The sequence below is a fragment of the Myxine glutinosa genome, chromosome 13 (assembly GCF_964187855.1).
Source record: "Myxine glutinosa chromosome 13, kmMyxGlut1.1, whole genome shotgun sequence".
Classification (NCBI taxonomy): Eukaryota; Metazoa; Chordata; class Myxini; order Myxiniformes; family Myxinidae; genus Myxine; species Myxine glutinosa.
In genome coordinates, this window is record NC_136273.1 from 74,875,837 (window position 1) to 74,894,400 (window position 18,564).

The window sequence follows — 18,564 nt, forward strand, 5'->3', positions numbered from 1 at the left end:
ATCTTACACAATATTACCTTAAACAGATTATAGCAGTACCGTGCTTTCGCAGACATACCCATTGGTGATGATGCAACCTGATGTTGCCAGCTTAGTAATTTTTATTGTATTTGTTGTGTATTCTTTTTTGTAAACAGAGAACAGCGCAAGTCCAGCATCGAGTGATGATTCAATTCCGAAGTCCTCTGGTGGCAGCTCAGATGGTAAAGCTGCTGATTCTGAGGGCAGTTCACCCGCTGAGTGCAGCCCCGCCACAACAACCACCTCCCCAGTTTTGTCTACCGATGCCAAACGTAATGGACACCTTTCCTCTGGCATTCACGTTGAACCGAAAGAGTTGGATGCATCTGGGATCTCAGGCCAGTCTCCTCATACAACAGATCCGTATACCGGTGATCAGAAGCCCAGTCCAATCCTTCCTGCCTGCATAATCGTACCGAAAGCAGCATACTCTGTGCTGCGTTCAGGTTCTCCCCCCCTATATCTGCTGCTTCCTGCAGCTACCAATGTGGGTTGGGCAACACACCTCCGCCCTCCACCGGCTGAAGATGCCACACCACAACAGGCCTCGACCTACTACAGACAATGGTCAGTTGCCAGGCAACAGCATTGCGACCATGACAATCGGCCTGCGGAAGGTGTTTCAGGTTGCTTTCATCCTCGACGACTTCTTCTCAGTGGGCCTCCCCAGGTATGTGTTTGTAAAAGGCAAAATAAAAACTTACACAAAAATAGAAATAATTGACATACTTTACAGTGAGACAGAGCTCAAATTTCAAGGTGGAAAAACTTTCTTCTATTTGGACAACTCCATGAAAGTTTTGTTTGATATCAATCCTGCATAATTGTCTATCTATTCAATTAACTCATGCATAAACTAATCGACAACAATTAGTTATTCTTCTTCTTCTTTCCTTAATGGCCACGATTATTCCCACATTCTTGTGGGGTTGGACATGGGAGTTTTTTTTGGCTTAAGTCTTTTACAAACCAGCAGGCCAGACCTGACGTTCAAAGAAGTAGTTGAGGCAGGAATTTGGAATTTGTTCATGGTGCCGGTAATAGCTCGCCAACTCTTTGCTAAGAGCACCGTCGGGTCTTTAACATCCACCAACTAATGCTAGGAGATGAGACACCCAGCTTAACGTCCATCTGAGGAAAGGCACACACATTAATGAATCACCCTGCCTGTGAAACACTGGGATGAGAGTTTATAGCTGGGCTGAGATTGAAACCCAGGCTAGACAGCTTAGAGACGAGTACATCTATGTCTAGGCCATCCCGCCAGCCCTAATCTATGACGACTACTACTACTACTACTACTACTACTACTACTACTATTACTACTACTACTACTACTACGCCACGCCATTTTGCTGCTCCTCGAGCCGTGCTATTTTCGACATTTCCTTCTCATCCTCTTCCGTTTTCGTTTGTATTTTTGGTTTATTTGGGTTATTTGAATCGAGTTGGTTCATTTTGTTACTTTACTTTGACGTCCCGTTTGAGTTATTAGTCCCTTTGTGTTCGGGCCTAGCCGCGGCGTGCGGCCGCACCCGTGTGGGACTAGATTTGCCGCGCCCGATTTGTGGCGTATCACAAACTGTTTGACTTCCTTGTTTCTGCTTAATGACCCTTGACTTTCTGTGCTAAATTTGCATAGTTTTGGCGATTAAGCCGATAAGTTATTTGCTCAACGCGCGTTTGATTATCCTTTTGAGTTAATCTTTAGCATACCGGTCCGGTCGTGCTAAGATAAGCAGAAGCTCGCGAACGAGCTAATTGATTTTTTTTTTTTCATTTTCATTTGACGGGAAATATACCGTTAATAGCAATCATGCCTCTGGATGGTACATGGGCAAGGATGGCCGCTACTACCTCTGGTGCAGGTGGGAACCGCCCTGCCCACCCATTTAAGGTGTTAACAAGGAAGCACGGGGTGAAATGCGAGTTGGGACAAATCACCCAAATAGAGGCCTATGTGAACGCACTCGCTAGTGTGGTTGATCCAGCAACGATAGTTGCAGCCTCGAAAATGTATGGACAAGCTGTGTTCTTTCTTAACTCGGAGGCTGCAGCAAACAAAGCCATTGAGAAAGGGATTAGTGTGGGAGGACTCTTTGTACAAGTCGAGCCACTCTCAAGTCTTGGTACAAGGATAATTATATCTAATATACCTCCTTACGTGCCTGACAATGTCGTGGTGCCTTTCCTGGAACGACTGGGAGTGTTGAGATCACTCATCAAGCCTGTGTCTTTGGGCTGTCATGAGCCCTCCCTACAACATGTCTGGTCTTTTAAAAGACAAGTATCCATTGAATTGGGAAAGGATGCTGAATGTGAGGGGTCGTTTGTTATTCCTTTTGATGGAAAGAATTACAGGGTGTTTTATATGACAAACGAACCCCGTTGTTTTGTATGCAAAGCGAAGGATCACAGGAGAGCAGACTGCCCCACTATCATTAAAGAGGTTGCAGCTCCTCAACGTCCAGATCAGCCTCGAGAGGATCCCAGCGTCACTGAAGGTAACCTAAGAGAGGCGGTTGCTCCTTTGTGCTCGAGGGCAGTGGACCCTCAAGAAAGTTCTATACCAGTTTCTCATCCCAACTCGTCCGCTGCCATAAATCAATGGCAGGCAGTGGGAGCAGGGAAGGCAAAGAGAGCACAGAAGAGGAAATCAGAACCCGCAGAGGATGGGACCACGGAACACCCTGGTACAATTGAGGATGACACGGGAAGTAATGTGTCAAAGGGATTTGTAAAGCTTAGTATTCTGAAGGAGAAAAGAGTGGTAACCCAATCTGAAGAAATGTAAGAAGAAGAAGAAGAAACTATTCATCAAACGACAGGATATGGAGAGTCTTCTCTCTCAGATCCACCCAAAGACAGTTTGAAGAATGAACAGGAAGGGAGACTGTCAGGTAGTAAACCCAGCACGGTAAAGACAAACAACCTAGAGGTATCTGACTTGACAGGGCCAAACGATACTGTGATGTTGGCTCCTGAGAAAATGCATCCAATAACAACAACTGCAACGAAGCTTCAAAATAAACCAGGGATTGAAACATCTACAAGAGCAGTTCTGAACCGAAGGATTAACACCGAAGTTTCAAAGGATTCTGAAGTAGCATTCATCGGTGGGACAGACAGAGAGAGGGAACCAGACACACAAGCATCAATAAAGTTGCTGGCACTGACCGACATCTCAGGTGATGTCACTTCACTCACTGTTGGTGCAGAAAGGGGAATAGTTGAGCACATCTCTATTTTACCACCCCAAAAGGTTGGATCTCCTATACCAACTGAGGAGGCATCCATTCCCACAGGTGTAGCAACGTCCGCCGCATCAGAGCCAAAGGAGCGTTCCTCTGCGCCAGAAGATTATGCCAAGTCAGCCTTGAGAGACGACATGGCAGAAGACTTGACACATTGTACAAGTACACCAAAGGAGAAGGATCTTGAACCTCCAGACAGCGATGATGAGGAAAGTATTGGTGATGGGGAAGACTATCAAGGGTCACTGACTGGTTTAGAGACAGACCTACCTGCAGGACGCCATTCCTGCATTCCCAGCCAGGAGATACTCGAGTTCCTGGAACAAAGCTTGCATAGCAGGAAGAAAGTGGAAAATGCGCTGAAACGGTGGAAAGATTATGACTTGCTAGTGCATTCCTTGTATGCACTAAGGAGAGAGGGACATAAAACAAGGACTTCAGGCTCGGCCGAACAAGCCTGAGTCAGGAAGTTTCTAGCAAAGTTGTTGAGTTACGGGCCTGAATATAAATTCGTTTAGGAGGATGAATTTCACAGAAACAAAACTCTCAATACAATAATGACATCAAACTTACGAATAGGATCATTGAATGTCAATGGCTGTAAGGATGCATTCCGTGTGCACCAGGTATTGTCATTCTGTGTGAAGGAAAAACTTGAAGTAACCATTTTGCAGGAAACCCACACGACCCCAGAGGCTGCATCTCGATGGGAAAACCAATGGGAAGGCTTGGCCTTTTTCAGTCACCTAACGGACACATCTTGTGGAGTGGCTACCCTCTTTTCACCAAAGAGGAAACCTGAAATACTTGTCGTAAAGGAAGCCAGTGTGGGGTGGTTGCTACATATAAAAGCAAAGTTTGAAGAATTTGTTGTCAATTTCGTCAACATTTATGCACCTTGCGTAGGAGTTGCAAGGGGGATTTTCTTCAACCGGTTGCAGAGATTCATGCTCACCTTGCCTGGTGAAGAGTGTGTAATTCTTGGAGGAGACTTTAATTGCACTCTAAACCCCTCCCTTGATCGAATAGGTCAGGAGCCGCATAATCCCTCTAAGAATATTACAACAAACCATAACACTGTTAAACTTGAGGGATACTTGGCACATACAACACCCCACAGACAGAACATTCACGTATACGAGTATCAGAGGTGGTCATATATCACAATCCCGGCTCGATAGAATTTACATGTCTCACCGTTGGTGTAAGATTGTCAGTGACTCCGGCATAAAAGTTGCCCATTTCACAGATCACAACTTGGCCTGGATTAAGTTTTCCCTGGCGGAAACAAGGCGAGGCCCTGGCTTGTGGCACCTGAGCAATGCTTTAAGTCAGGATGAAGCCTTTTTGTCAATCTTTTTGAATTTTTGGCAAGCCTGGAGGAATAAAAAAGGAGATTTTTGCTCACTTGGATTCTGGTGGGATGTAGGCAAGGTACGATTGAAAATGCTGTGTCAGGAATACTTGTATGGATCGAGCAAAACACTTGGGTTAGGGATCAAAAGACTGGAAGAGGAACTGCTGCACCTTGAGAAGCACCTGGCCACACTTACCTCTACTGAACTGCAGGCATACCAAGAAAAAAAGAGCACCCTTAAAGCATGTAGTTGTGTGAAGGCACGAGGGGCGTATGTGCGCTCTCGTTTGCAGTTTATTTCTGAGGATGAATATGTCCTGAATTATCTCAAAGGGGTGGAAAAACGCAAAGGTCAATTCAGGACTATAGCGAGTGTTCTCGCAGAAGATGGTCTCTTGCTCAATGGCTCTGAGGGTGTTCAAAAACGAATTAGAGCCTTTTACGCTCAGCTGTATTCGGGTAAGAGCACATATGCAGGTGCAGGTGGCGCTTTGTGGAGTAGTCTTCCTGAAGCCTCTGTAGAAGACCGGGAGCAGCTGGAGACTCCATTATCTCTGGAAGAATTGAAAACCGCCCTGCACAGCCTATCAAGAGATAAAGCCCCTGGCATGGATGGCTTATCATGTGAATTCTATACAAAAGTATGGGACTTGGTTGGACCTGATTACCTAAGCGTAGCTCAGGAAGCATGTGATACAGGTATAATGCCCCTTTCTTGGCGTCGAGCGATGCTGGTCTTGATTCCCAAGGAGGGTGGCTTGAGAGACTTGAAGAATTACCGCCCTGTGTCTCTGCTGTGTGTGGATTATAAGGTCATGGCTAAAATGTTGTCACTCCGTCTCGGACCAGTCCTGACAAAATTAGTCAGCCCGGACCAATCTTATGCCATTCCAGGCAGGACAATACATGACAACATATCCCTTGTCAGAGACCTGATACAGTATGCGGACATGACTCGGACTCAAGTCGGATTTCTTTCCTTGGATCAGGAGAAAGCCTTTGACCAGATGAACCATGAGTATCTGTTTGAAACCTTGCTAACATTTGGGTTGGGGAGGAGATTTGTAGGCATGATTCAGACGTTGTACATGTCGGCAGAATGCCTAGTCAAAGTCAACGGTTTCTTGCTCGCGCCCTTTCCATTTGAGAGAGGAATAAGACAAGGATGTCCCCTGTCCGGCCAATTATATTCCCTATGTATCGAACCCTTCCTTTGTTTAATGAGAAGAAGGCTAACTGGCATTGTGGTGCCACACAACAGGGTCAACCTCAAACTTTCTGCATATGCAGATGATGTTCTCGTGTTTGCCAGTAATGCAAGGGATATGCAAATAGTTTATGATTGTCAGCAGGTCTATTCAGCAGCATCGTCTGCTACAATCAATTGGAGGAAAAGCTCGGGGCTTCTAATTGGACATATGCAGGTAAAGGAGTTACCAACACTTTTTCAGAAATTGACCTGGAGTCGCAATGAGCTCAAATATTTGGGGGTGCACTTATCCACTTCCCATGGGTCCTCACCACTCATTAACTGGAACACTTTAGGGGACAAGATCGAAGCAAAGTTGAGAGACTGGAGTGGACTACTAAAAGTCCTGTCTCTGAGGGGAAAAACACTCCTTATTAAACAGTTTATAATTCCGAAGTTAGTATTCAGGCTCTCTTGCACTCCAGAGGAGTTTCTGGTTAAGATGCAGAGGAAGCTACTGGACTACTTTTGGAATGGTAAACACTGGGTTTCCCTGGGCATTCTGAGCTTGCCTTTTTCAGAAGGTGGACAGTCTTTTCCCTGCCTTCGAAGCCACTACCACGCATCCAGGCTGAAGACCATACAACGTTACCTACATGTGAACCCTGCACCGCAATGGTGCTCACTGGCATCATACTTCTTCAGCAAAGTGCTCAATCTTGGGTACAAAAGGAATCTTTTCATCATTACATCTCGGAGCCTGTCTAGTGCTACATTGCCTCCTTTTTATCAAGAAATGCTGAAGGCTTGGAATGTAGTCGACGTACAAAGAACAGTTCCTTATCCAGGCAAGGACCTGTTAGAAGAACCGCTCATTCTCAACCCTCTTCTACAGGGCCCAACTCTGGCTTCCTTTTCAGTAAGAAGGAGCCTCCTAGCTGGTAGCATATCCACAGTGGGAGACCTTCTGAACGATGGTAAGAGAACGCTTTTACCCAAGGAACTCGCAGCAAAAATGGGCCTGAGGACAATCAGGATCCCCTCCAGGATACTTGAAGAGGTCAAAAGCTCCTTGCCTCCCGATTGTCTGGAATATCTAGAGAATCCCAAAGAGGGTGATGGATCTGGACAGATGTCCATCGGTAACTCCATGGATTTTAAAATCCGACCACGATGTTGCGAGCTCTCTCAGCCAATACCTGCAAACAATATGAGTATGACCCCTGGCACAGTGGAAATGTCGTTCTGTGGGCTATCAAGGAAAAATATATACCTGCTAGTGATCCACTCGCTCCATTATATAGCTCTTGCAACCCGACTGGATACTCCCTGGCGTGAGATTCTTCCACTTCCTTCGACTGTTCATCCACGTTGGGATTCACTCTATCTCTACCCAACGCCAAGAATGATGGCAGACTTAAGTTGGAGGTTGCTACATGGTGCACTGAGCTCTGGATCTATGATGCGGCACTTCACTAACGTCTCAGAGGATTGCTGCTTTTGTGGTGAAAGGGAAACTATATTTCACATATACCTTCAATGCCACCGTCTTGAACCAGTGTTCTTACTGATGAAAAATCTTCTCTTGCGCTTCTGGCTTCACTTCTCTCCAACACTTTTTATCATCGGGCACCCGGTAAAGAAACTAAGCAAGTCACGAGATCTCCTTGTTAACTTAATTTTAGCCTGTGCAAAAATGGCAATATATAAAACCAGGAAGGCAAAAATTGAGAAAGATGTGGTGGAACACAGTTCTGTATGTCTGAAGGGCTTAATACGCTCACGCATTATTTCAGAGTACAAGGCGGCAGAATATAGTAACACTGTTCAAAAGTTTAAGGAAACCTGGACTATAAATGATGCACTTTGTACGGTCTCCCCACAAGATACTTTGCTCTTATTTGTATAAATGTGTTATTTGGCATTCTTTTTTTTTGGTGTTCTTTGGCGTTCTTTTACCTTCCCCTTATCTGTCTTGGTAGTGCTTTCTCTTCAAAATGCTCTACCTTGTCTACTGTAGTTCAAACCATGGACTTGCAGAGATGAGGAATTGAGCGACATTAAACTGGGAACATAATATGTTTGCCTGAGCTTGCATGAGCTCTGAACGCAAATCTCTGTAACCTTTCCAACAAAAGCACTACTACTACTACTACTACTGCTACTGCTACTACTACTACAACTACTTTAGTTTTCCCAAACAACTCACCTATTGTGTGAGTTTGACCTAAGTCACGAGGAAAGTTTGACCCAAGTCTTTGAGGAACCGGCTGCCTAGGTGGGACATTCGACAGTGATTTTGACAGGTTTTTCAGGATTTGGACAGAGACACCGTGGAATATTTTAGTACACCAAATAATACTAGCAAAACTATACGCCCAGCTTAACATCCATCCAAGGGACTGTGCACATTGTGATGCAATTCACCCTGCGTGTGAAGAGCCATTCCAACAGTTTATAGTCGGGGTGGAATCGAACCAAGACTAGACATCTCAAAGGAAGGTGCGCTACCTCTGCACCATTCTGTCAGAGAGACATATGCACAAATACACATTCCCGGTTATATGATGGATGAAATTGTGACATAAGCAACAATACATTCTGGGATTCAAAGAATGTACCCAAGATTTTTGCAATTCGGTAACTAACAAAGAAAACTTCTGCGCGAGAAAGAGATAGCCTTGCTAATCAAACAATCAAGTGTAAATTGTATTAATAGAAACAATCAAGTGTGAATGCTATTAATAGAAACAATCAAGTGTGAATGCCATAAATATAAACAATCAAGTGTGAATGCTATTAATACAAATTATCAAGTGTAAATGTTATTCGTAGAAATGATCAAATGTAAATGCTATGAATAGAAACAATCAAATGTAAATGCTATTAATAGAAACAATCAAGTGTAAATGCTATAAATAGAAATAATCAAGTGTAAATGCTATTAATATATGCAATCAAGTGTGAATGCTATTTATAGAAACAATCAAGTGTAAATGCTATTAATAGAAATAATCAAGTGTAAATGCTATTAATATATGCAATCAAGTGTGAATGCTATTTATAGAAACAATCAAGTGTAAATGCTATTAATATAAACAATCAAGTGTGAATGCTATTAATATAAACAATCAAGTGTGAATGCTATTAATATAAACAATCAAGTGTAAATGCTATTAATATAAACAATCAAGTGTGAATGCTATTAATATAAACAATCAAGTGTGAATGCTATTAATATAAACAATGAAGTGTGAATGCTATTAATATAAACAATGAAGTGTGAATGCTATTAATATAAACAATCAAGTGTGAATGCTATTAATATAAACAATCAAGTGTGAATGCTATTAATATAAACAATCAAGTGTAAATGCTATTAATATAAACAATCAAGTGTGAATGCTATTACTATAAACAATCAAGTGTGAATGCTATTAATATAAACAATCAAGTGTGAATGCTATTAATATAAACAATCAAGTGTAAATGCTATTAATATAAACAATCAAGTGTGAATGCTATTAATATAAACAATCAAGTGTGAATGCTATTAATATAAACAATGAAGTGTGAATGCTATTAATATAAACAATGAAGTGTGAATGCTATTAATATAAACAATCAAGTGTGAATGCTATTTATATAAACAATCAAGTGTGAATGCTATTAATAGAAACAATCAAGTGTAAATGCTATTAATATAAACAATCAAGTGTAAATGCTATTAATATAAACAATCAAGTGTAAATGCTATTAATATAAACAATTAAGTGTAAATGCTATTAATATAAACAATCAAGTGTGAATGCTATTAATAGAAACAATCAAGTGTGAATGCTATTAATATAAACAATCAAGTGTAAATGCTATAAATATAAACAATCAAGTGTGAATGCTATTAATACAAACAATCAAGTGTGAATGCTATTAATATAAACAATCAAGTGTGAATGCTATTAATATAAACAATCAAGTGTAATGCTATTAATAGAAGCAATCAAGTGTGAATGCTATTAATATAAACAATCAAGTGTAAATGCTATTAATATAAACAATCAAGTGTAAATGTTATTAATATAAGCAATCAAGTGTGAATGCTATTAATATAAGCAATCAAGTGTGAATGCTGTTAATATAAACAATCAAGTGTGAATGCTATTAATATAAACAATCAAGTGTAAATGCTATTAATAGAAACAATCAAGTGTGAATGCTATTAATATAAACAATCAAGTGTGAATGCTATGAATAGAAACAATCAAGTGTAAATGCTGTTAATATAAACAATCAAGTGTAATGCTATTAATATAAACAATCAAGTGTAATGCTGTTAATAGAACCAATCAAGTGTGAATGCTATTAATATAAACAATCAAGTGTAAATGCTATTAATATAAACAATCAAGTGTGAATGCTATTAATACAAACAATCAAGTGTGAATGCTATTAATATAAACAATCAAGTGTGAATGCTATTAATATAAACAATCAAGTGTAAATGCTATTAATATAAACAATCAAGTGTGAATGCTATTAATATCAACAATCAAGTGTAAATGCTGTTAATATAAGCAATCAAGTGTGAATTCTGTTAATATAAACAATCAAGTGTAATGCTATTAATATAAGCAATCAAGTGTAATGCTGTTAATATAAGCAATCAAGTGTGAATGCTGTTAATATAAACAATCAAGTGTAAATGCTATTAATATAAACAATCAAGTGTGAATGCTATTAATATAAACAATCAAGTGTAAATGCTATTAATATAAACAATCAAGTGTAATGCTGTTAATATAAGCAATCAAGTGTGAATGCTATTAATATCAACAATCAAGTGTAAATGCTATTAATATAAACAATCAAGTGTGAATGCTATTAATATAAACAATCAAGTGTAAATGCTATTAATATCAACAATCAAGTGTAAATGCTGTTAATATAAGCAATCAAGTGTGAATTCTGTTAATATAAACAATCAAGTGTAAATGCTGTTACTATAAGCAATCAAGTGTGATGCTGTTAATATAAACAATCAAGTGTGAATGCTATTAATATAAACAATCAAGTGTGAATGCTATTAATATAAACAATCAAGTGTAAATGCTATTAATATAAACAATCAAGTGTAAATGCTATTAATATAAACAATCAAGTGTGAATGCTATTAATATCAACAATCAAGTGTAAATGCTGTTAATATAAGCAATCAAGTGTGAATTCTGTTAATATAAACAATCAAGTGTAATGCTATTAATATAAGCAATCAAGTGTAATGCTGTTAATATAAGCAATCAAGTGTGAATGCTGTTAATATAAACAATCAAGTGTAATGCTATTAATATAAGCAATCAAGTGTAATGCTGTTAATATAAGCAATCAAGTGTGAATGCTGTTAATATAAACAATCAAGTGTGAATGCTATTAATATAAACAATCAAGTGTAAATGCTGTTAATATAAGCAATCAAGTGTGAATTCTGTTAATATAAACAATCAAGTGTAATGCTATTAATATAAGCAATCAAGTGTAATGCTGTTAATATAAGCAATCAAGTGTGAATGCTGTTAATATAAACAATCAAGTGTAAATGCTATTAATATAAACAATCAAGTGTGAATGCTATTAATATAAACAATCAAGTGTAAATGCTATTAATATAAACAATCAAGTGTAATGCAGTTAATATAAACAATCAAGTGTAAATGCTATTAATATAAACAATCAAGTGTGAATGCTATTAATATCAACAATCAAGTGTAAATGCTATTAATATAAACAATCAAGTGTGAATGCTATTAATATAAACAATCAAGTGTAAATGCTATTAATATCAACAATCAAGTGTAAATGCTGTTAATATAAGCAATCAAGTGTGAATTCTGTTAATATAAACAATCAAGTGTAAATGCTGTTAATATAAGCAATCAAGTGTGATGCTGTTAATATAAGCAATCAAGTGTGAATGCTATTAATATAAACAATCAAGTGTAAATGCTATTAATATCAACAATCAAGTGTAAATGCTATTAATAGAAACAATCAAGTGTAATGCTGTTAATATAAGCAATCAAGTGTGAATGCTATTAATATAAACAATCAAGTGTAAATGCTATTAATATCAACAATCAAGTGTAAATGCTATTAATAGAAACAATCAAGTGTAAATGCTATTAATATAAACAATCAAGTGTGAATGCTATTTATATAAACAATCAAGTGTGAATGCTATTAATAGAAACAATCAAGTGTAAATGCTATTAATATAAACAATCAAGTGTAAATGCTATTAATATAAGCAATCAAGTGTGAATGCTATTAATATAAGCAATCAAGTGTGAATGCTGTTAATATAAACAATCAAGTGTAATGCTATTAATATAAACAATCAAGTGTAAATGCTATTAATAGAAACAATCAAGTGTGAATGCTATTAATATAAGCAATCAAGTGTAAATGCTATTAATATAAACAATTAAGTGTAAATGCTATTAATATAAACAATCAAGTGTGAATGCTATTAATATAAGCAATCAAGTGTAAATGCTGTTAATATAAACAATCAAGTGTGAATGCTATTAATATAAACAATCAAGTGTAAATGCTATTAATAGAAACAATCAAGTGTGAATGCTATTAATATAAACAATCAAGTGTAAATGCTATTAATAGAAACAATCAAGTGTGAATGCTATTAATATAAGCAATCAAGTGTGAATGCTATTAATATAAACAATCAAGTGTAATGCTATTAATATAAACAATCAAGTGTAAATGCTATTAATAGAAACAATCAAGTGTGAATGCTATTAATATAAACAATCAAGTGTGAATGCTATTAATATAAGCAATCAAGTGTAAATGCTATTAATATAAGCAATCAAGTGTGAATGCTGTTAATATAAACAATCAAGTGTGAATGCTATTAATATAAACAATCAAGTGTAAATGCTATTAATATAAACAATCAAGTGTAAATGCTATTAATATAAACAATCAAGTGTGAATGCTATTAATATCAACAATCAAGTGTAAATGCTGTTAATATAAGCAATCAAGTGTGAATGCTATTAATATAAGCAATCAAGTGTGATGCTGTTAATATAAACAATCAAGTGTGAATGCTATTAATATAAACAATCAAGTGTGAATGCTATTAATATAAACAATCAAGTGTAAATGCTATTAATATAAACAATCAAGTGTAAATGCTATTAATATAAACAATCAAGTGTGAATGCTATTAATATCAACAATCAAGTGTAAATGCTGTTAATATAAGCAATCAAGTGTGAATTCTGTTAATATAAACAATCAAGTGTAATGCTATTAATATAAGCAATCAAGTGTAATGCTGTTAATATAAGCAATCAAGTGTGAATGCTGTTAATATAAACAATCAAGTGTAATGCTATTAATATAAGCAATCAAGTGTAATGCTGTTAATATAAGCAATCAAGTGTGAATGCTGTTAATATAAACAATCAAGTGTGAATGCTATTAATATAAACAATCAAGTGTAAATGCTGTTAATATAAGCAATCAAGTGTGAATTCTGTTAATATAAACAATCAAGTGTAATGCTATTAATATAAGCAATCAAGTGTAATGCTGTTAATATAAGCAATCAAGTGTGAATGCTGTTAATATAAACAATCAAGTGTAAATGCTATTAATATAAACAATCAAGTGTGAATGCTATTAATATAAACAATCAAGTGTAAATGCTATTAATATAAACAATCAAGTGTAATGCAGTTAATATAAACAATCAAGTGTAAATGCTATTAATATAAACAATCAAGTGTGAATGCTATTAATATCAACAATCAAGTGTAAATGCTATTAATATAAACAATCAAGTGTGAATGCTATTAATATAAACAATCAAGTGTAAATGCTATTAATATCAACAATCAAGTGTAAATGCTGTTAATATAAGCAATCAAGTGTGAATTCTGTTAATATAAACAATCAAGTGTAAATGCTGTTAATATAAGCAATCAAGTGTGATGCTGTTAATATAAGCAATCAAGTGTGAATGCTATTAATATAAACAATCAAGTGTAAATGCTATTAATATCAACAATCAAGTGTAAATGCTATTAATAGAAACAATCAAGTGTAATGCTGTTAATATAAGCAATCAAGTGTGAATGCTATTAATATAAACAATCAAGTGTAAATGCTATTAATATCAACAATCAAGTGTAAATGCTATTAATAGAAACAATCAAGTGTAAATGCTATTAATATAAACAATCAAGTGTGAATGCTATTTATATAAACAATCAAGTGTGAATGCTATTAATAGAAACAATCAAGTGTAAATGCTATTAATATAAACAATCAAGTGTAAATGCTATTAATATAAGCAATCAAGTGTGAATGCTATTAATATAAGCAATCAAGTGTGAATGCTGTTAATATAAACAATCAAGTGTAATGCTATTAATATAAACAATCAAGTGTAAATGCTATTAATAGAAACAATCAAGTGTGAATGCTATTAATATAAGCAATCAAGTGTAAATGCTATTAATATAAACAATTAAGTGTAAATGCTATTAATATAAACAATCAAGTGTGAATGCTATTAATATAAGCAATCAAGTGTAAATGCTGTTAATATAAACAATCAAGTGTGAATGCTATTAATATAAACAATCAAGTGTAAATGCTATTAATAGAAACAATCAAGTGTGAATGCTATTAATATAAACAATCAAGTGTAAATGCTATTAATAGAAACAATCAAGTGTGAATGCTATTAATATAAGCAATCAAGTGTGAATGCTATTAATATAAACAATCAAGTGTAATGCTATTAATATAAACAATCAAGTGTAAATGCTATTAATAGAAACAATCAAGTGTGAATGCTATTAATATAAACAATCAAGTGTGAATGCTATTAATATAAGCAATCAAGTGTAAATGCTATTAATATAAGCAATCAAGTGTGAATGCTGTTAATATAAACAATCAAGTGTGAATGCTATTAATATAAACAATGAAGTGTGAATGCTATTAATATAAACAATCAAGTGTGAATGCTGTTAATATAAGCAATCAAGTGTGAATGCTATTAATATAAACAATGAAGTGTGAATGCTATTGATATAAACAATCAAGTGTGAATGCTATTAATTCTAAACAATCAAGTGTAAATGCTATTAATATAAACAATCAAGTGTAAATGCTATTAATATTGTTACGGACGCAGTTTAGATGTTATTTACCGAGCGGTGGTATTGCCGCGACCGAACAGTTATTCCCCGACTAGACCCCGATTCCACCCAGACGTTGACCAAATCGCGCTATGCCAAATCAATGATAGAAAGGACACGACGACTGGGAAAGAGGAAACGACGCAAGGGGTACAGTTCTCAAGACCTCCGGAGGAGGGTATAATTACAGTGGTGGAGAAAAGGGGTAGATTACAAGGCAGAGTGAGGTAAAAACACAGAAGAGATGGGCACTTAATTACCATCTTATCTTATCCCAGACAGACCACAGACAAACGGAACAAGGCTGACTTACACAGGGATTGATGGCAGGGAGGGACAGGTAGTTCGATGGCACAAGGTGCACCTTGGCTCGGGGACAAGATAAAGCACGGTCCAGTCCAGAAGATGCGGGGAGGCCTCACAGCGCTCGGAGGGTACGTCTTGCTTGCTCCAAGCTCAGCGCGCATCTGACGTCACCTCCCTCTTCCTGCGCATGCTCAGCGGGGAGTGACACGCCCTCGGCTGGTTGGCTCCGCCCCCCTGGGGCCGGTCCGCCACTTCCATTGGGTGCGGGGGTTACCGGGCTCCACCCTTGACGAGGAGCTGACAGGGAGCCCCTATTTGGTAACCCTGTCGAGCACATGTTCGATGGCGGCTCGTTGGGAAGGCCTCGTGCCCTCCCAACACCCCCTACCAACCAAGCCGGAGTGAGGACGCGCACTCCCTGTGCACGCCGCTGCCGTTGCTGTTGTTGTTGTTGTTGCTGAACCGTGAGGAAGAGCTGCGGGGAGGTATTGGGAGGTCCTAAACTTCCTAACGGTGCCATACAATCACATTCTGGTGCAATGAAGGGTCAGAATTAATGGAAACGAGTCCTTAACTGACATAGACTAAGAATAACTAGCAAGATGTCCTATAGTTGTCTTACATGAGATGCGGTGAACCTGGGCACGACATTTAATGGGGGAAATAGGGGGAGGTCGGGTCTACAGAGTGTTGTTTACAGAAAATGGGACTAGGGAATGGGGGATTGGGGATAGTTGGGAAGTATTGAGGAAATAGGGGAATATTTACAAGCGGATATGGATGGATGCAAATCCCATATCCGCAACAATATAAACAATCAAGTGTAAATGCTGTTAATATAAGCAATCAAGTGTGAATGCTGTTAATATAAACAATCAAGTGTGAATGCTATTAATATAAACAATCAAGTGTGAATGCTATTAATATAAACAATCAAGTGTGAATGCTATTAATATAAGCAATCAAGTGTGAATGCTGTTAATATAAACAATCAAGTGTGAATGCTATTAATATAAACAATCAAGTGTGAATGCTGTTAATATAAACAATCAAGTGTGAATGCTATTAATATAAACAATCAAGTGTGAATACTGTTAATATAAACAATCAAGTGTGAATGCTGTTAATATAAACAATCAAGTGTGAATGCTGTTAATATAAACAATCAAGTGTGAATGCTATTAATATAAACAATCAAGTGTGAATGCTATTAATATAAACAATCAAGTGTGAATGCTGTTAATATAAACAATCAAGTGTGAATGCTGTTAATATAAACAATCAAGTGTGAATGCTATTAATATAAACAATCAAGTGTAAATGCTATTAATATAAACAATCAAGTGTGAATGCCATTAATATAAACAATCAAGTGTGAATGCTGTTAATATAAACAATCACGTGTGAATGCTATTAATATAAACAATCAAGTGTAAATGCTGTTAATATAAGCAATCAAGTGTGAATGCTGTTAATATAAACAATCACGTGTGAATGCTATTAATATAAACAATCAAGTGTAAATGCTGTTAATATAAACAATCAAGTGTGAATGCTGTTAATATAAACAATCACGTGTGAATGCTATTAATATAAACAATCAAGTGTAAATGCTGTTAATATAAACAATCAAGTGTGAATGCCATTAATATAAACAATCAAGTGTGAATGCTGTTAATATAAACAATCACGTGTGAATGCTATTAATATAAACAATCAAGTGTAAATGCTGTTAATATAAACAATCAAGTGTGAATGCTGTTAATATAAACAATCACGTGTGAATGCTATTAATATAAACAATCAAGTGTAAATGCTGTTAATATAAACAATCAAGTGTGAATGCTGTTAATATAAACAATCAAGTGTAAATGCTATTTATAGAAACAATCAAGTGTAATGCTATTAATAGAAGCAATCAAGTGTAAATGCTATTAATATAAACAATCAAGTGTGAATGCTATTAATATAAACAATCAAGTGTAAATGCTATTAATATAAACCATCAAGTGTAATGCTATTAATAGAAGCAATCAAGTGTGAATGTTATTAATTTAAGTATAAAACTTGTGTACGTTTTATACAAAAACACCAACAGTGCCACTTTATTCTCTGCCAAACCAGATCGGCAAGACAGGAGCATATCTACAATTTCTGCGAGTCCTCAATCGTATGCTGATCCGTCTACAGGAGGTCGACATCTACGATGAAGGAGACCTCGAATGTGGTACGCACTCACAGACCGATCCTCACTGTGATTGGCAATGCTTTTGCTGGTGGCACTGCTACAATATACATATGAAGATTATTTTCTTGTAGTCCTCACCCTGCCCTGTACCCCTCCTTATCCCAATCCTTATGGAGTATCTTTCGATCAGTGGCCGTGTGTGTGTGTGTGTGTGTGTGTGTCTATCTCTGTTTGTGTCCCACCCTCCCAACCCCTGGTGGCTCTTATGTACGAGCCCTCCCAACCACCTTTGACACAACCTTCCTTCCCCAACACAACTATATCTTGTTAATTAATGAACATCAACTGCTACCAGCAGGCTTGGCATTGATCCCCTCACCCCTGTCAATGATATTGCTAGCCAAGGCCTTTTGCAACACTTCAGGCCTTGCTTAATCCTGTTGGGTTCCCAATCCATTATTCCTCTAATATCTCCCATTATCTGCTCGATTTTATCATGCCCCTTCCCCTCCAACCTTTCATGATTGACAGAGATCGTCCCAGCTCGGCTTGGATCATTAGATCACAGATTTTTGAAAACATCTGTGTCTTTGGCAATATTCAGGTGTCTGCTATTTTAATGACACAGATTGATCTGGACTATAGACTGCCATCTCTTCCACTAACTGGTCAACTGTCTGTTGTGCTTGCGTAGTTATGTGATCGACCACCAGATCGCAGGTCATGTGACCTGTCTTACTGGTCTCGAGACCCCGCCATGTTGGCTGCAATGCACGAGTCGTGCTTTTACTCTGGTCCCGTGTGTTCGTGTGTTTTATCTGTTGGGATACAACACTGTCTATTAATCTCTGAACACAGATATTGCCAGTGACTAGTTTCTCAGCATACTACTCTTTCTCTCTGCTTCATCAATTCACACCTTCAAAGCTCAAACTAGCATGCCCATCACATGCTTGATACAATGACTCATGCACATGGTGAGGCAAACGACCAGAAAGGAACCACAGATACAGTGC

General features: G+C 37.2%; 2 protein-coding genes across 3 annotated transcripts in view; both read left to right on the forward strand.

Annotated features, from left to right (window-relative positions):
- Positions 1-18,564, forward strand: part of GREB1L (GREB1 like retinoic acid receptor coactivator) — a 240,453-nt gene that overhangs the window by 129,528 nt on the left and 92,361 nt on the right. For both annotated transcript variants that reach the window (XM_068134609.2, XM_068134610.2), the window contains 2 exons: positions 138-691; positions 17,485-17,587. In XM_068134609.2, coding sequence (XP_067990710.2) covers positions 138-691; positions 17,485-17,587 — 657 coding nt within the window. The remainder of the gene's footprint in view (positions 1-137; positions 692-17,484; positions 17,588-18,564) is intronic.
- The window catches only part of LOC144888698 (uncharacterized), a 240,192-nt gene that overhangs the window by 15,062 nt on the left and 206,566 nt on the right, over positions 1-18,564 (forward strand). The gene's annotated exons all lie outside the window — the stretch shown is intronic.